Genomic DNA, 20,483 nt, shown 5'->3' on the forward strand with positions numbered 1-20,483 from the left:
CCGGCTCTCTAAGGGGGATAGCCAGGTTGCTAGATCGTTGATTTAAGAAATATCTAATAATAAATCATTACTTGAATATTCAGCTCTAAAACCGACAGTATATTTTCAATGTGCAGCCGATATTTTTATAGGACGGTGTCCAAGCTTTTCCCTTAGATATATCGATGTATCGGTACTTCGTTTCGATAAGTCGACAGACCATAATGATATTTCACAAATATCTATGTATCGTATATGCAATATTTTTAAAACGAGTCCTAGTTGTGAGTAATGGCTGCTTGAGGGAGTGGTGCAAAAGTTCAAGGTGGCTGGCACAGATGTCCATTATAAACGTAGTTACGGAAGACATACAGGTGTGAGCGATGAACTAGTGCAATATGTTGACAAAATTTTGCGTGCGAGACTTCCGTCCACGCCAAGCGGCTTTCATCCCTTGCACAAGATGAAGGCCTGGCTGGCTACTCAGTATTTCACGACCGCAGATGGGCTCAAGGAGGCTTTCAACAACTGAAACAACAGGCGGCATCATTCCTCAATGAAAGGACAAAGGCGGTAAGGCAACAGTACAACAGATGTTTGAATCTGGGTGGAGAATATGCTGAGAAGTAATGTCAGTATGTCTGTACAGACTGTATACAGGGCGATTCATCTGGCACTACCTATAGGTTTTTATGCAAGCGGCAACACCTTCCAAAAAGCGTGCGCCTGATTTTCATATTCTCCTACTCGCTACGCGTAAATTGTAAGTCCAATAAAAAAATGAGTAGGACCTCTTTGTAGGAAATTTAATTTAGTTAAATTTTATACTGGGACACGTTTTCGCTAGAGGCCGTAGTTTTCGAATTATTCAAGGAAATGACCTTCAAACCCGTTTTTCTTGAATAACTAAAAAATTATGATCTCCAGTGGAAACGTATCCTTTACAAAATTTAGCTCCAATAAAGTTCCTACGGAAATGTCTAGTGGATTTTTTCTGTAGACCTAATACTTCACGCATAGCAAGAAAGAGAATGTGAAAATCGCACATGTGGTTTCCGAAAGCATTGTGGGTTGCGTAAAACCTATAGGTAGCGGTACCTGAGTCAACCAGTATTTAAAAAAAACATTTTTTTTATTTTTTTAGTAGCCAATCAGAAAAAGTTTTTTATGCCTAGCCCTATTACATATGATGAACCAAGAAGCGCACACTCGGACACCACAGAGTTATTATTTGCATTCTAATGGCTATTTTACACGACGGCACTTAGTTGAGCAGCTCGTTGCGTGAAGCGAGTTGCACGCGGATGGTTTCGTGTATGACCGTAAGCAAAGCGTCACCACTGTACATTTCAGTTTCGTCGTTTTGTGAGTACCGTTGTCGCGTAGTTCTGGTAGCTGTACGAGTTGTGACGTAGTTAATGATCTTTTTGCATGAAATTACAGCTTAAGAAAAGAAATGCGAAACGTGTTTGCTTTCGTGACTGGATAAACAAAAGATGTCAGCTCGGTCGTTCAGCGAAGACCCCACAAGGTCTTTTGATCGTCTTAGAACGATACCTAGAGCAGTGCACGTTTCTTCTAATAGAGTTAGTAACGTAATAAGGAAGTAAGATGCTGTAACGCGTGAAGCATTGACGCCAGAACTGGAACTACAAATCGTATTACGTGCAATAGAGTCTACCACTCTCGACCTGTTAGAAGATCCAATTTCAATTGGTGATAACGCTTTTCCATTAACATCATACCCGGTATTTAACCAAGCCTTTATCATGGCGTGGTACACTGTGTGTGTTGTGTATTGAGTATTGAACCGGGGATCTAAAAACGACGGAGAAGCCTCATCCCGCCGTAGCCCTCAGTGGTTCACAACCCCACAACAGGCCACAGCAGTTCACCCGCCCCACCGCCGACCGCCGCCCCACACCGAACCCAGAGTTACTGTGCACTTCGGCCCCCGGTGGACCCCCCCCCACCCCCCCCCCCCCCCACCCCGCCTGGGAACGTCTCATACCAGACGAGTGTAACTCCAAGTGATTGCGTGGTAGAGTAATTATAGCGTACGCGTACGTCGAGACAGTGTTTGCGCAGAAACCGCCGACATAGTGTAACTGAGGCGCAATAATGGGAACCTGCCCGCATTCGCCGAAGCTGATAGAAAACCGCCTTAGAAACCTTCCACAGGCTGGCCGGCACACCAGGCCTCGACATTAATCCGCCGGGCGGATTCGTGCTGCGGACCGGCACGCCTTCTCGCTCGGGAAGCAGCGCGGTAGACCGCGCGGCTAGCCGGGCGGGCTGATCCTCCCCATTAGTTATCCATATCATCAACGGTAACTCTTCCCTAGCCCCATACATTCCGACGTCCCCTATCCCTCACACAAGATAGTGTGGAGAGCTAATCCAACCAGTGTTTGGATCGAAGACTAGAACAGGCGAGAAGAAGTTTGTGCTTCGGCGACCTCACCTGAGCAGGTGACCATCCCTGCGGCGCGACGTCTGCCACGGAGAGTCCTCGTAGCGGTACGCCTTGCGGATCAGTGGCGCACACGAGCAGCTCAGCTTGTTCCCCATGGCGGCGTCGGCAGACTGCGGTTGTCACCAGGGCTGCATCACCTGCGACACCCACACACCGCTCCGTCACACCCTGCTACCTCTCACTGCCACCACCAGTCACAACACTAGACACCTCCAGGTTCATAAGTCGTGGCGGAAACATGTTGCCGCTCGCTCACAACAACACTTGCTACATCTAGATCTACACACAAACAAACACAAACAAACATACACACACACACACACACACACACACACATGTCCGAGGGAGGACTCCGCGCAATTTCAGGATATTTTTGTTCAGGCTATAGAGAGTTATTATTTCACTCTACAGAAAACATCAGTCGAATGTGGCTACTTCGCCGCGCGGAGTGGCCGCACGGTTAGAGGCACCATGTCACGGATTGCGCGTCCCCTGCCGCCGGAGTCGTTCCTCGGACATGTTTGTGTGTGTGTGTGTGTGTGTGTGTGTGTGTGTGTGTGTGTGTGTGTGTTTTGTTCTTAGGATAAGTTAGTTTAAGTAGTGTGTAAACGGGACCGATGACCTCAGCAGTTTGGTCCCTTTGGAATTCACACATATTTGTACTTTTTTGTGGCGACTTAAGTATTAATTTTATAAGTGTTTATATAAGGAGAAGAATGTTGAAAGATCTCATAAATTCATCCAATCTGTTGCAGACCGTATTCTTTTCAACCAGAGTCCAGGGAAAGAGTAGTACGTCTGTAGACAAGGTTCTTGTTGATTTTTCAATACTAGAGGGGCGTTCCGTTAGTAAAAGGGTAAATTATCTCTCTGACCATGATGCAGAAATTTTAACACAAAAAGAAGTTCGTGGCCATGCGCGCTCGCGCGCACACACAGACACACACACACAGAATGTTTGTATCGCTGCTAACATAAATGACAAATATAGCAGCTTCCTCACCACATCTCTCAGGCGCTTTGGAAGCTGCTTTCCATTGGACACGTTTAAGACAGCTAGTAGCACTATCAGACAACCTGACTGCTGACTCCTGGGATAAACACATCATGTAAAACAATGTGGTTATTATATCAACCCTTTAGAAATAAGCACAACTGAGCTGCAGTAGTCCATTATAAACAGTACTGTAAGGTGCATAAAAATATGATTAGGAAGGCAAAAAAACATTGGATTCCAAACAGAATAAATTAAACCAATATTGACAGTCGTCAAGGAAGCGTCTCGCCACCAGCACAAGGCTGAAGATATAAGCGTAGCAAGTATATTTTTCTTCTATGTATCTAACAATCACTTTCTGAATGTAGCCGGTGTATTCAACAAAACAATTTGTACAGGGAATCTTATAACTCTCTTGGAAAATGGCTTTTCAGGACTGCTGTCTCAAAACGTCTCCTTCATATTCACAATGAGGAGACTGAGTCAATAGTTAAATTGCGAAGACTAAAAACTCTAAGCTATATGATAGCACATCTTTCAGGATACTTAAGGTCCGTGCTGCTCATGTTAGTCTTGTACTTAGCCACATGATGTACGCTATCTTTTGCAGCATGAAGATACAACGGAATGTCAGTTTTGCAGCGTCGCATTCGCGGTGTGGCATGTTTTACCTTAGTGTTCTTGTACGCTGCTAGGAAGGAAGTCTCTGGACTACCGAGAGACTTACCCTCCAGTTGAGGCGATGACGAGACGAAGGCAAGAAAACTGTTGACATTTTCTGTGACGCCAGAACTTTTGCCCAATTTAATTTTACAACGGTTTTGACGTGTTTTTGGGTTGAAACTTCCTGGCAGATTAAAACTGTGTGCCGGACCGAGACTCGAACTCGGGACCTTTCCCTTTCGCGGGCAAGTGCTCTACCAACTGAGCTACCCAAGCACGACTCACGCCCCGTCCTCACAGCTTTACTTCTACCAGTACCTGGTCTCCTACCTTCCAAACTTTACAGAAGCTCTCCTGCGAAACTTGCAGAAGGTAGGAGACGAGGTACTGGTAGAATTAAAGCTGTGAGGACGGGGCGTGAGTCGTGCTTGGGTACCTCAGTTGGAAGCCGGCACGGTAGCTCAGCGTGTTCGGTCAGAGGGTTAGCTGCCCTCTGTAATAAAAAAACTGAGTTAATGGATCAACAACGAACTTTAACGGATGTCTTACGACGTTCTCCCCGAGCCCATGCAACGAACAAAAGCGAACAAAATTAGATTTTTTTTTTTTAAAAAAAAAGAAAGAAAGAAAGTTGGTAGAGCACTTGCCTGCGAAAGACAAAGGTCCCGAGTTCGAGTCTCGGTCCGGCACACAGTTTTAATCTGCCAGGAAGTTTCATATCAGCGCACACTCCGCTGTAGAGTGAAAATCTCATTCTGTTTTTGGGTTGTTTGCCCATCTTACTATTTCCGTGATCAACCACTCATCTTACATCATCCACTGTTTTTAACAGATATACTGGAGACTGAATGTGAAGATTTTTATGGTTCTGGCTGTTGTTAACGAGCATTGCTTTTAGTTTTAACAAGAGCGAATAGTCATACACCGGTACCGCCATGCTGAGACCACGCTCTTTAGCGTACCATAATTTTAAACCAATGGTCCACCAGTGTTAATTAACCGATATATGTCTACATTCACTCGAGCATGTTGAAAAAACATTTAACCATCGAAGTCGGACTTCAACCTCAACCTCAACCTCAACCTTTAGTACGAGAACAGTAGAAGGAGCAGCAACTTAGCGCGAGGTCTTCTGCGACGAACCTCCGCGAAACCGACCGCCGGCGCCACGGCACGTCCGAGGGCCATTAGCGTGAGGAGCGGTGAGGTTCGCCCCCTGGCTAACAGATGGCTCTGGTCACTCGCGGCGCTGCGCTGCGAACACGCCCACCGCGCCCCCGGTAGACCGCTCCGCCTGGTTGATTTAAGTGCACTCCCGGCAATTGCAGCAAAGTGCGCGCTAAAAGAGCCGGCCGGCGCGCCGTCTTCGCTGAGGTGAGCCAGTAATCTGCCGCTTTCATCCGTCACCCTGTCCGCTCAAATAACGCTGCCCCCGCTGCAGCGGTCTGTAATGTAACGTCACGTAACGCCAAGGTGACGGAACGAACGGTACAGCAGGTTACATCGAAGCAGGCAGACGACGGTTCATACACAGTGTTACTTGGTTTGCGTAAACTGTCTCAAACAACCGCCAAGAGAGCTGATACACGTTTTGCTACGAAATACTCAACGTTGATGAAACCAAAAGCTCGACAGAGGAAGAGCAATTACAGGAATGGCCGTCCGTGACACTTATGTAATGTTCGAATTTATGGGTTACTAAGACGGAATTATTCAGATTTATGTAATGATCTATTGCAGTGTATTGCAAGAACAAACAGCTGCTGCTGGAGCCTTCATTTCAGTGCAAGAAAGTGTTAAAGAGCAGAATACATTCGTACAAATTTATAAATACTAGTGCTACATCTTATGCTGAGTATACTGTCTTTATATGCACCATAAGAAGGAAAAACACTATAGCAAAAATAAAAAATAAAAAAGTATTACATCCTTCTCATGGTAGACTTAAATGCCCAAGTAGGAAAGACACTCCTAACGATATAGTTCGTACAAAGAGTGATAATACACTGAATATCAATGGAATGACGCTAACAGAGTTTGCTGCACACGATGAATTACGAATAACAAACACCTTTTAAAAATCACAATACCCATAAATGAATATTGGGCAGGTAAAGGTACAACTTCAGTAATTCACGGTGTTCTTGAAAATAAAAAGTGATGTGTAAGAATAAAAGACACAAGAGTTCACAGAAGCTTGATTGTATCATCAGACCGCTTTTACTGAAAAGTGCTCTCATTTTAAAGAAAAGGGGGGGGGGGGGGGGTGAGGGAGGAAGGAACCTCGCATAAACGCCCCGGTGGGTGTGAGAACTTATTAGGTGCACCTACTCCAAGAACATTCTATCAAAGTCTTGTGCCAGAAGAGACTAAATGAAAAAATGTCAGATGAAACCGATAAGCAACAACATAAATAGATAAAATATGGCGTTTCAGTCTTCGATCGCTATTCTTTATTTTCAGTTACCGGTTTCGGGCTTGCTGCCCATCTTCAGATCATACATTGTAGTTACAGAGTAGCTTGTCCGTACAGAACACTCAGTTCGCTGTCATAAGCAAAGCAAATTTCAATCTGTTAAAACTTTATATCGCAGTTTTTAAGAGTAACCTGATTGGTAACAGTAAAAAGTGCCCTATACCTATAACAATTGTGCATCTGTTATTATTTCACTGTACATATTAATGGCGAATATTCTTTTTAATAAAACGATTGTTAAGGTAATAACATATGAATAATCTTTTTTGAGTGGACCATGGAACGAAAAATTTACACTAATTTAAAATTTCTTTATAAAGAAACATAAAATACAATTAAAATGTAGATATTCTTTCGAAAATGTGCGTTTCCTCTTCTTTGTTTTGATTGGTGGTGGAGTGGATTTCCCTACGTCAGAACGTATACAACGCCACGCCGAGTCCTCTTCCTCCGCGCCCAATTCACCTCGCCGCCAGTACGCTGAGGGCCGTACATTTTAAATGGTTCAAATGGCTCTGAGCACTATGGGACTCAACATCTTAGGTCATAAGTCCCCTAGAACTTAGAACTGCTTAAACCTAACTAACCTAAGGACATCACACACACCCATGCCCGAGGCAGGATTCGAACCTGCGACCGTAGCAGTCCCGCGGTTCCGGACTGCAGCGCCAGAACCGCTAGACCACCGCGGCCGGCCCGTACATTTTATTTGTATTTTATGTTTCTTTATAAAGAAACTTTAAATTAGTGTAAATTTTTCGTTTCATGGTCCACTCAAAAAAGATTATTCATATGTTATTACCTTAAAAATTGTTTTATTAAAAAGAATATTCGCCATTAATATATACGGTGAAATAATAACAGATGCACAATTGTTATAGGTAGAGGGCACTTTTTACTGTTACCAATCAGGTTACTCTTAAAAACTGCGATATAAGGTTTTAAAGATTGAAATTAACTTTACTTATGACAGCGAACCGAGTGATCTGTACGGACAAGCTACTCTGTAACTACAATATATGTTCTGAAGATGGGCAGCTGGCCCGAAACCGGTAATTGAAAATAAAGAATAGCGATCGAAGACTGAAATGCCATATTTTATTTAATGAACGATCGTGGAATTCCCATTTAGACAATCATGTCTAGTTTTGATAAACATAAATAGAGAATGGGATACTATTAAAGAAATTACAGCGCACACAGCCGCTGATTCATTAGGAATGAGAAAAAAGAAAGGGATTAACGATTCGGAATGACCGTATTAGCAAGTTAATAAAAGACAAAATGGAGGCATATCTAAAAATCTTGTTGTTATCTAACGATGTGAATTACAGGCAGTATTATAAATTCGCTTTAGTGAAGAAAGAAATATGAACAATTAAACGGGAAAGTTGGCACCGATATGTCAGTGGAATATAGAAGACAAAACAAAATATACAAAATTATGAAGCAATTGAATAAACAAAATATCTGAAAAGGAATGGTTAAAATACTTCATACGTTGTGAACTGATTGTGAAGAAGAACCAGAAATAAATACCAACACAAGCGACTCTGTAGATGGAAGGGGCACAAAATGTGTACAAAGAAACAAAAAACGAAAACTCGCCTGGCACTGATAATATAAACATGGAGCTAATTAATTATGCAGCTAAAGCATAAACTTTAAATTTTATGAATGTTTTCTGGATGAGTAGACACGCGCCAGACGAATAGAATGAAGCTTTCGTATGCCCTAATTACAAGAAAGGCGATAAATCACAATGTGCGAATTACCGAGAAACAAATCTACTAAATTCCTGCTAAAACTGGATGCTAAGATTATAAACAAGAGATTAACACCGACAGTGAAAGCACGTGTGTTGGAGGTACAACATGGTTTTGGAAAAGGTTCGTGACTGTGTTTTTACTCTGGCACAAAAAAAAAAAAATACGTTTGGGTCGCCATCTTAATACGTTTTTATCGACTATGAAAAGGCGTTCGACATCGTAAAGCGAAAGATGCCATGGGGATCACTTTAAGGAGTTGGGAGATACAGCACATCTGATTACGGCAATTCAGTCATTATACAAAAAAAAAACACTAAATTAAAGTAAAATAAGGATCCGTACTGTGACGAATGGAACAGATTCTGGTGAAAGCGGTCAAGGAGTCAGACAAGGCTGCCCACGATCGCCCACTCTACTTATTGTTTACGCTGACGATATTATCCGAAAATGATTGATTTTATTAAATGACACGTTAAGAAGTGATAATTTTGATTTTATGACGATGCTACTTGCTGATGATTATATTATATTATATTATATTATATTATATTATATTATATTATATTATATTATATTATATGAAGAAAAAGTTCTAATTTCAGTACACAAATTGAGTGAAACTGCCGCTAAATGCAGAATGAGAATATCGACATACACAAAAAATATGATGGTAATTCAAGGACTGTAACCCATAAGAGCAAAAGTTCTTATAGACGGGCAGATAACTAAACAAGTAAGAGAGTTTAAATATTTAGAATGGAATTTTAAATTTCCCACTTCAGATGATGTATAGCTAAAATTGACCAGATCCCGACATTCGCGTGGAACTGTACAGCGCACATTCAAAACATAACGTACGGAAAGAAACATTAATTCAACTCTACAAAGCAACAGCATTACCATTGCTGCTGTAAGGTAGCGAATGTTGGCCCGTAACACCTGATGTGTAGCGGGATATTCATTGATGGACAATAAAAGAAATACCGATATTAGACATGATCGAAATGTTGAACCCATTACAAATATAACTGAAAAATACCGACTGAACTGGAACGGCCATGTCCACATATGTCTTGTGATAGAGTAACTAAAGCAGCAATACAATTTAACCCGACAGGCAAAAGGAACGTTGGACGTCTGTTAAAGAGATGGTGTGAAGAATTCTGAGCGGAACATGCTGAAGGCCTAATGCTGATGATGATGAGTAAGACTGAAAGGTGGTTATTTCAAAAATGATATCTGGCTAATTGCAACACTCATTTCCACTGAAAATAGAGCAAGAGAAGAAACACAAACATCACGTGATTAAAATTTTTTTACTATTAAATGCCGTCTGGGTAGAAGCTCTTACATCAAGCTAAATTTACTTTAACAGATGCTGAAGATAATATATTGAATCATAAATTACCAAATTACACAGCACTAGATTTTATAAGTCACAGCACACATGTTCTCTCTCTCTCTCTCTCTCTCTCTCTCTCTCTCTCTCTCTCTCTCTCTCTCCCTCCCTGTTGTGCAAGATAAAACACATATATGGTAGGCAACCAAACATACACTATCCGCTCCGGGCGCCTACAGACGCATTCGCAGTCAGCGTTACTCATCTTCACATCCTCTCATGCTTATTTCTTTTCATTTATGGAACGAACCGTCCCTTTATATCTACATCTACACGTGTAATCCGCAAGCCACGATATGGCACATTGCGGAGAGAACCTTTTGCTACAGGTACTCATACCTATGCCTGTTTAACTCACAAGAGAGACAAGGGAAACACTAACGTTTATATAGCGCGGTACGAGCCGTAATTTCTCTTTCCTGCCTTCACGATCCTAACGTGAGATGTACTCGTACGTCGGTGGCAATAGGATCGTTCTGCCGTCTGTCTCAATTGCCGCAGAAGGTACGTCTTATATCTTCCAAAGATTCCCATTGTACATAAGAACGTAGGCTTCCGCGGCCGGTGTCACAATGATTAAAATTTTTCTGGGTATTATGCCGCATCATTGTTAAAAACTAACAACAATAATAAACTAAAACCGACGTTTCGACCGAATTGCAACGGCCTTCCTCGGGGCACAACTGATTTTTCATGGGGATAGGTGCTTCTATTTATTACAGACTATTGATGTCTGACGTCACGGTTGTAAAACTTATAATTGCCCCTCTAATATAATTGGCTGGTCATAAAGTAAGGCAGATGGAAAGAAAGAGGCTATTCGTGGATGTCCATGTCGTCAACGATTGGTAGCTGTCCGCCAATCAGCGTTCGGCTTCTGGACGGCAAGTTTTATTCCCGGCGTGCGCTGAAGTGGACTAACAGTTGCTCTACAGCTGTTTGTGCAGATACGTCCGTTTCCCGTATAGCTTTTGCCCCGCGATCGCTCGCGGCCCGTTGGACTGGGATGGCCGATAGCCAGGACGGCGGGAGTTTGTAGCCATCTTCTCTGTTGATGTTGTCAGGCTGCTTAATAATTTCAATCGCTTCCCGTATTTTGCGTTCTCGCATCCACGATTCTTTCGCCAGTACTCGGGCTTCCTGGAACCTGATAGGTTGTCCACAGTCACGGTGGTGTTCCGCTATCGCCGATTTATTATGCTGTTGTAATCGTACATAGCGTTCGTGTTCTGCTACTCGTAAGCTGACAGGTCTCCCTGTTTCTCCTATGTAGGCACTCACATCATAGTTCGCAAACACCTGCAGTGTTAAGATTGTTGACTACATCCATGCAAAACCAGTCGTGCTCTGAGGAAGGCCGTTGCAATTCGGCCGAAATGTCGGTTTTAGATTATTATTGTTGTTAGTTTTTAGCAATGACGCGGCATAATAACCAGAAGAATTTTAATCGCTACTCCCATTCCAATTGATGCAGCATTTGCGTAATACTCGCATGTTGATCGAACCTACCGGTAGCAAACCTAGCAGCACACCTCTGAATTGCCCTGGTGTCTTCCATTAATTCCAGTTGGTGGGGAATCCAAGCTCTCAAAGAATACTCAAGAATGGGTCGCACAACTGTTCTGCAGCTAGTATCCTTAATGGTTGTGCAACACTTCTGTACAGTTATCCCAATAACGGAAAGTAAAAAATTACTGCCATTCAACACAACAAAGAGGTAGTCATCCTCTACCCTCCTACAGCCAATCAACGAAGATACTTTCCCGTACACTACAGCATCATCAGGAGAAGAGCCACAGAGTGCTGCTCACCCCGTGCGGAAGATCACTTACGTACATAGAGAGTAAGTCGTCTCACACATCCCTGGCCCACTCCTGACGACATCCTTGTCTCTGATGAACTCTTTCCCTCCAGGACAACGTATTGGAGTCCATCATTTAAGAAGTCTTCGAGACGCTCACGTGTCTTTGAACCTATTCCGTATGCTCGTACCTTCGTGAACAATCTGGAGTGAGGCACGGTGTCTAATGCTTTCTGGAAATGTGGGAATTTGGAAATTGCCTATTGCCATTCATCGATGCTTTGCAGATTGTCACACGAGCAAAAGGCAAGCTGAGTTTCGCATGAGTAATGATTGTTAAAACCGTGCTGATTTGTGGACAAAAGCTTTTCCGATTACAGCAAATTTATTGTATTGTAACTTAGAATACTCAAGTATTCGGCATCAGACCGACATTAACGATATTGGTCTGTAGTTCTGTGGGTCTGTCCTTATACACCGGAGTCACCTGCGCTTTTTATTGATCCTTTTGGTTTGTGCTGGGGCAAAGACTCTCGATAAATATAATTTAAGTAATGGGCAGAGTCGAAATCGAATTCCATCCGGTGACTTGTTTTAAACTCTGAATTTCTTCTCATCGCCAAATATGTTAGGTTTTATTCTGTGTCCTCCATACGAGAGCGTATATGATGATCAAACGATTTGTTAACTGCAGAAATTAAAATTTCAGCATTGCTTTTGCTGTCTTCTATGACCACACAAGACCTCTAGACGAATGACTCAATACAAGTTTTCGACCCGCTCAGCGATTTTACGTAGTACCGGAATTTTCTCGTGGTTTTGGCAGGATTTTCGCCAACATATGAAGTTGTAAGTTGCACGCTTGCGCATCGATACATTTATAGATGCACGAATTTCTACTAGCTTTCCCCGTTGACATTTCTGCGTTCTTTTTTGACTCGAGATACTGCATTGTCTGTTTCCACCGCATTTTCTGATGCTTTTTATTAAACCACAGTGGGTCTATTCCATTCTTAATCCACTTACATGGCACACATGAGACAAACAGAAGTGACATTTTTGCTCAAAGACAACAATTACACTGAAGTCACCGAGATGTCATGATAGTCTCTATACATTACAAAGGCAGGTCATGATCCTTAACAGGGTGTGTGATAACCACGGACGGTAAAGGGTGCTTGGCGACGTGTTTTCGTGCGGACCACAAGTTTATTAAGGGGTCTTTCTGCTCCATTTATCCACAGCTGATAGTTGGTGCATGTGGACGTTCTCAAATACGTCTCCCACCGAATCTCACACGTGCTCAATGGGATTTAAATCGGAGGAATGGACAAGCCAGCCAATTCCTCGATTATACTCTCGTGCCAAGAACTCCTCCATCCGCGCCATTTGATGTGGGCACGCATTGGCATTCATAAAAATAACGCCAGGGCCGAATGTACCCCTGAAAATACGCACATGGGCAAGGAATACACTGTAACAGTAATATATACTGATAAGTGTATTGCGTTGAAAGATTTGGTGGTCTGTACGCCCCTGCAACATTATGCTTCCCATAGCATAAGATCTGGACCACCAAAATTTCATGTTCGACAATGCTGGACATATCGTAATACGCCGAAACGTGGGAACCCGTTGCCTCACATTATCAGTTTGGTGGTCCAGGTGTTATGTTGTTGGGAGGCATATTTCTGCATGAGTGGCAAATATTTGAAAATGGTACAAACACCGTTCAACGATACTGTGACATTCCTCCATGTGTATCTTTTCATGAGTGCATTCGGCCCGAACTATTTTTGTAGATGACAACGCGCAACCGCATCGAAGAGTGCAGCTAGAGGAGCTCTCGGAATGAGGATATGATCGGCGAAAGGACGGGTCTATCCGTTGCACTGCCTTTCAGTCCCATCAAGTACGTGTGGGGTGTGTTGGGAAGACGTATTGAAAAACGTCTTCTTGCACCAACAAGCATCCAGCATTTGTCAACCTTGTCAACCGCGCTAGTGGCGGAAGAACTCCTTACCTGCCTTGTATCCAGCACGGGAGCTCATTACAGTGTATGCACTGCCTTATGTGGTGATCACACACCATACTCTGCCTTTTGTAATGTATGAGAGTGAGTCAAATGAAACCCTTAAATATTATTTATTGTGCAAAAGTGGTACAAAGCTGTATCACTTTTCAACATAATCTCCCCCACGTTCAATGCAAGTCCTCCAGCGCTAACAAAGGGCATAAATTCTTTTAGAAAAAAATTCTTTTGGTAGTCCGGGCAACCACTCCTGCACCGCGTAACGTACCTCTTCATCAGAACGGAACTTCTTTCCTCCCATTGCGTCTTTGAGTGGTCAAAACATATGGAAATCACTTGGGGCAAGGTCTGGTGAGAATGGTGCATTAGGAAGACACTCAAAATGCGGGTCTGTGATTGTTGCAACTGTTGTACGGACAGTGTGGGGCCTTGCATTTTCATGTGGCAAAAGGATACCTGCTGACAGCAATCCACGTCGTTTTGATTTGATTGCAGGCCGCAGAAGATTTTTTAGGAGACGTGTGTATGACGTACTGGTGACAGTGGTCCCTCTAGGCATGTAATGCTCCGAAATGACGCCTTTTTCGTGATGAGGAATGGCGCCAATCCTTGCTCGCTCTCTTCGTTTCCGGTTGGTGGAAGTGAACCCAGGTTTCGTCCCCAGTAACGATTCTTGCGAGGAAGCCATCACTTTCTAATTCAAAGCGCCGAAGAAGTTCTTCACAAGCATCAACACGTTCGTTCTCTCATTTCAGGAGTCAGCTGCCGTGGCACCCATCTTCCAGACAATTTGTGAAACTGGAGCACATCATGCACAATGTGGTGTGCTGACCCATGACTAATCTGTAAACATGCTGCAATGTCATTCAGTGTCACTCGGCTGTTTTCCTTCACTATGGTTTCAACTGCTGCAATGTTCTGCGGAGTCACAAATAGTTGTGCCTCACAGGGACGAGGAGCGTCTTCCACTGAACTTGAACATTTGCGAACTTCCTACTCCATTTGTAGACTTGCTGCATCGACAAACATGCATCACCGTACTGAACCTTCATTCGTCGATGAATTTCAATAGGTTTCACACTTTCACTACACAAAAACCGAATAACAGAACGCTGTTCTTCCCTGGTGCAAATCGCAAATGGGGCGGCCATCTTTATACTGATACTGTGACGGTATGTGTGCATCTGCACTATGCTGCCGCCTACAGGCCATTCTCCACGCTGTTTGTAGCACGCTTACCAACTTACAGGATAAGGGCGCGAAATTTCGCTTTGTTATTACAAATTTAAGGTTTTGATTTTACTCTCCCTCGTACATTGGTCCATATGAATCGTCATGATTTTAGTTTATATATTGTCTTTGAATTTGTCTCATTGCGTATCTCTTTCACTTCTGTGCTTCTACATATCGTCCAAGTTTAGCGATAGTGAGACACCACGAGAAAGATTATTTCATCCTTATGTTTTGGTCACTATTGCACATAACACATACATCAACTAATTCATTCTTGCTCGGTCTTTTTCGTTGAAACTTCCTCATGCTTATCTGAAGATTTTTCATTCATAAAAAATACACTCCCTTAATACAAAACTGATGGAATAAAATCACAAAACCAAGAAGGAGATGTGCGACATAAACGAAAGTTCGTTGGCGTGTTTCTACATCTTAGAGATGAAGCCGATTCAGATTTCGTCCCAGTCGCATAAGAGTGGCGTTAGTAGCGCCACTGTGAAGATGTCTATGAGGTTTCCTTTAAATACACTCACAAGGGAACCTCCCCATCACACCCCCTTCAGATTTAGTTATAAGTTGGAACAGTGGATAGGCCTTGAAAAACTGAACACAGATCAATCGAGAAAACAGGAAGAAGTTGTGCGGAACTATGAAAAAAATTAGCAAAATATACAAACTGAGTAGTCCTTGAGCAACATTGGCAACAACATGGACGACGGAAGTTCAGGAGCGCCGTGGTCCCGTGGTTAGCGTGAGCAGCTGCGGAACCAGAGGTCCTTGGTTCGAGTCCTCCCTCGAGTGAAAAATTTACTTTCTTTATTTTCGCAAAGTTATGATCTGTCCGTTCGTTCATTGACGTCTCTGTTCACTGTAATAAGTTTGGTGTCTGTGTTTTGCGACCGCACCGCAAAACCGTGCGATTAGTAGACGAAAGGACGTGCCTCTCCAATGGGAACCGAAAACATTTGATCGCGAGGTCATAGGTCAACCGATTCCTCCACAGGAAAACACGTCTGATATATTCTATACGATACTGGTGACGGCATGTGCGTCATATGACAGTAATATGTTGTCGACCCACCTAACACTTGGCGATTGGGTAAAAAGAGTCTTCTACCTTGCCCGATTTAGGTTTTCTTGTGGATGTGATTATCACTCCAAAAAAAGTGATCGCATCGGACGGACAGACGGACAGATATAATTGCCTGAAAACAAAAAATTAAAATTTTCGCTCGAGTGAAGACTTGAACCAAGGACCTCTCGTTTCACGTCAGCTCACGCTAACCACGACGTTCCTACGCTCGGACTCTCCTTGATATTGCTTATCTCACATGAACTACTCAGTTTGTGTATTTTGCTTATTTTTTTCATAGTTCCATATAACTTCTTCCTGTTTTCTCGATTGATCTTTGTTCAGTTTTTCAAGGCCTATCCACTCTGCTAACTTATAACTAAATCTGAAGGGAGTGCGATGGGGAGGTTCCCTTGTCAGTAACGTTCGTGAGCGTTAGGCACCTTTAAGACTGACGTCGTGAACTGATGTTAGTCAAGAACGCCTCTCAACCGACAGTGACGTCACTATCAACAACTCACTAACTTTGAATCAGGTCATGTAATACTGCCACGAGAACCTGGATGTTCCTTCTGCGATATTGCACAAAGACTTGGCAGGAATGTATCCACTGTACATTATTGTTGACAGCGGTGGTTACGAGAAGTACGGTCGTGAGAAGACCAGGCTACGAGCGGCCACGTGTTCAGGGTATGGCTCTGAGGAATCGTATGGATCTGCAGCAGCAATTTAAGCAGCAGTTGGCACCGCAGTGACACAACGAACTGTTACAACAAATCTGTTACTCCAAGGACAGCTCAGAGCCAGACGCCCTGCAGCATCCATTCCACTGACCTAAAACCGTCGCCATATGAGACTTCCGCGGTGGTCATCGGAGGGCAGAGCTGAGGTCTGCCGTGTTTTCTGATGGGAGCTGGTTGTACCTCGGTACCAGTGATGGCTGTGTGTTGATTGGAAGGAGGCCATTTGAGACCCTGCAGCCAACCTCTCTGCGTGCCATACATACAGAAGCAACACCTAGAGTTATCGTTTTGGGTGTTATTTCGTATGAGAGCAAGAGCACTTTCTCGTATTCTGGAGGACGACGGTAAAAACCAGCATTCGGCCATCTTGATTTAGTTTTTGTGTGATTTCTTTAAATCGCTTCAGGCTTATGCAAGGATGGTTACTTTGAAAGGGGACGGCTGGTTTCATTCCGAATATTTCCCTAATCCGAGCCTGTGCTCCGTCTCTAATGACCTCGTTGTCGACGGGACGTTAACGACTAATCTCCTTCTCCTACTCCTCCTCCAATGAGGATCGATAAAGTTCGCTTATACACTCCTGGAAATTGAAATAAGAACACCGTGAATTCATTGTCCCAGGAAGGGGAAACTTTATTGACACATTCCTGGGGTCAGATACATCACATGATCACACTGACAGAACCACAGGCACATAGACACAGGCAACAGAGCATGCACAATGTCGGCACTAGTACAGTGTATATCCACCTTTCGCAGCAATGCAGGCTGCTATTCTCCCATGGAGACGATCGTAGAGATGCTGGATGTAGTCCTGTGGAACGGCTTGCCATGCCATTTCCACCTGGCGCCTCAGTTGGACCAGCGTTCGTGGTGGACGTGCAGACCGCGTGAGACGACGCTTCATCCAGTCCCAAACATGCTCAATGGGGGACAGATCCGGAGATCTTGCTGGCCAGGGTAGTTGACTTACACCTTCTAGAGCACGTTGGGTGGCACGGGATACATACAGACGTGCATTGTCCTCTTGGAACAGCAAATTCCCTTGCGGGTCTAGGAATGGTAGAACGATGGGTTCGACGACGGTTTGGATGTACCGTGCACTATTCAGTGTCCCCTCGACGATCACCAGTGGTGTACGGCCAGTGTAGGAGATCGCTCCCCACACGATGATGCCGGGTGTTGGCCCTGTGTGCCTCGGTCGTATGCAGTCCTGATTGTGGCGCTCACCTGCACGGCGCCAAACACGCATACGACCATCATTGGCACCAAGGCAGAAGCGACTCTCATCGCTGAAGACGACACGTCTCCATTCGTCCCTCCATTCACGCCTGTCGCGACACCACTGGAGGCGGGCTGCACGATGTTGGGGCGTGAGCGGAAGACGGCCTAACGGTGTGCGGGACCGTAGCTCATCTTCATGGAGACGGTTGCGAATGGTCCTCGCCGATACCCCAGGAGCAACAGTGTCCCTAATTTGCTGGGAAGTGGCGGTGCGGTCCCCTACGGCACTGCGTAGGATCCTACGGTCTTGGCGTGCATCCGTGCGTCGCTGCGGTCCGGTCCCAGGTCGACGGGCACGTGCACCTTCCGCCGACCACTGGCGACAACATCGATGTACTGTGGAGACCTCACGCCCCACGTGTTGAGCAATTCGGCGGTACGTCCACCCGGCCTCCCGCATGCCCACTATACGCCCTCGCTCAAAGTCCGTCAACTGCACATACGGTTCACGTCCAAGCTGTCGCGGCATGCTACCAGTGTTAAAGACTGCAATGGAGCTCCGTATGCCACGGCAAACTGGCTGACACTGACGGCGGCGGTGCACAAATGCTGCGCAGCTAGCGCCATTCGACGGCCAACACCGCGGTTCCTGGTGTTTCCGCTGTGCCGTGCGTGTGATCATTGCTTGTACAGCCCTCTCGCAGTGTCCGGAGCAAGTATGGTGGGTCTGACACACCGGTGTCAATGTGTTCTTTTTTCCATTTCCAGGAGTGTATTCGTTAAAGTAGTAAAGGAGTTTTGCTATTTGAGGAGCAAAATAACTGATGATGGTCGAAGTAGAGAGGATATAAAATATAGACTGGCAATGGCAAGGAAAGCGTTTCTGAAGAAGAAAAATTTGTTAACATCGAGTATAGATTTAAATGTCAGGAAGTCGTTTCTTAAAGTATTTGTATGGAGTGTAGCCATGTATGGAAGTGAAACGTGGACGATAAATAGTTTAGACAAGAAGAGAATAGAAGCTTTCGAAATGTGGTGCTACAGAGGAATGCTGTAGATGGGTAGATCACATAACTAATGAGGAGGTATTGAATAGAATTGGGGAGAAGAGGAGCTTGTGGCACAACTTGACCAGAAGAAGGGATCGGTTGGTAGGACATGTTCTGAGACATCGAGGGATCACCAATTTAGTACTGGAGGGCAGCGTGGAGGGTAAAAATCGTAGAGGGAGAGCAAGAGATGAATACACTAAGCAGATTCAGAAGGAGGTAGGCTGTAGTAGGTATTAGGACATGAAGCTTGCACAGGATAGAGTAGTATGGAGAGCTGCATCAAACCAGTCTCAGGACTGAAGACCACAACAACATATTCGTTTTACATGATTTGGTGTTTGAACAGTCTCTGATGACCTATTACTCCAAAAAAAAAAAAGAAAAAAAAATAATTATTGACAACAGATAGGAATGTTCAATTTTTAAATTTTGTTATTGTGTTCTCGAGAATATGATTCCTTGCTTCCCAAGTTCCTTCTGTTATTCCTCTCCTACCTGAATGAACTTTTTATGTGACATGTGGTTCATGTTGGATAGTGTAAGGCTCAGTCGAGGCAATAAGGATCGTTTAGCAAGTTCCCAAAACTGCGATAAGTTCTCTTTTTTGTATTATCTTCTGGTCACAAATGGTGTCATATCAGGATTCATTAGATATAACTTACACAATGCCGACTTACGTTAACATGACCGTAACGCTTCCTCTTCCTACCTGGGCCCTCCTGATAGCTGTTACGGGATGTTTGTTTTAACGCTGTACACGCACATGACCGTATATCCGAGGGAGCATAAAACATGAGTCATCTGAAAAGGTCACCCGTCGCCACTCACTGGAAGTTCAGTTGCTTTACTGCCGTACAAATTTCAGCATTTGTTGCTGTGAAAAGTAGTCGCGCGGGTGCATGGACTAGAGCCCTGCTACTGAGCCCAATTCGCAGCAACGTTCGCTGAACGGTCGTTAAGGACATACAGTTGTTAGCCCCTCGGTTCATTGGGCGGTCAGTTGCGCAACAGTTACACGTTTGTTCAAACAAATTTCGGGCTTGCATCCGGTCGTCGTTCAATACTTCGCACGATATTTCAACTGGGCACCTGCCAGTCATCTTCAGGTGAGCCGTCCCAGACTGGCGATAACGTCCTCCGCTCCGCAATATATGTCGTACTGTAACTATTCTGCGCATGCGTCGAAAACTTGATAGTTGAACGAACACTGCCCGCCGGCAGCGCCCTCGCTGGTGGAATAGCGGAACTCTGTCGCCCTCTGCGTTGCTGTTTGCCACGGCCGTCGACGCACTCTGTCGTCTTCGATTTGAGCAAATCGTGGAGATGATGGGATTCCATGCACTGTCCAGCTGGTAGCCGCTGTCACGGTTTAACAGATTTTCCGCCAGTCGTATTTCTACGGATTCTTTAATAATGGAGTCCCAGAAAGACGTTGCTGTGGACAAAATCATTGTTTTCTCATACTCCATTGAATGTCCAGTAGAAATACAATGTTCAGCAATAGCGGACTTGCTTGGCTGCAAAAGGTGGGTGTAACGTTGATGTTCAGTGCAGCGTTCTTCCACGG

General features: G+C 44.3%; 1 protein-coding gene across 1 annotated transcript in view; it reads right to left on the bottom strand.

Annotated features, from left to right (window-relative positions):
* LOC124545626 overlaps positions 1 to 2,590 on the bottom strand; it is a 258,100-nt gene extending 255,510 nt beyond the window's left edge. The window contains exon 1 of the mRNA XM_047124573.1: positions 2,444 to 2,590. Coding sequence (XP_046980529.1) covers positions 2,444 to 2,550 — 107 coding nt within the window. The 5' untranslated portion in view covers positions 2,551 to 2,590. The remainder of the gene's footprint in view (positions 1 to 2,443) is intronic.
* Between the last annotated feature and the right edge of the window lie 17,893 nt (positions 2,591 to 20,483).

The sequence above is a fragment of the Schistocerca americana genome, chromosome 8 (genome assembly GCF_021461395.2).
Source record: "Schistocerca americana isolate TAMUIC-IGC-003095 chromosome 8, iqSchAmer2.1, whole genome shotgun sequence".
Taxonomy (NCBI): Eukaryota; Metazoa; Arthropoda; class Insecta; order Orthoptera; family Acrididae; genus Schistocerca; species Schistocerca americana.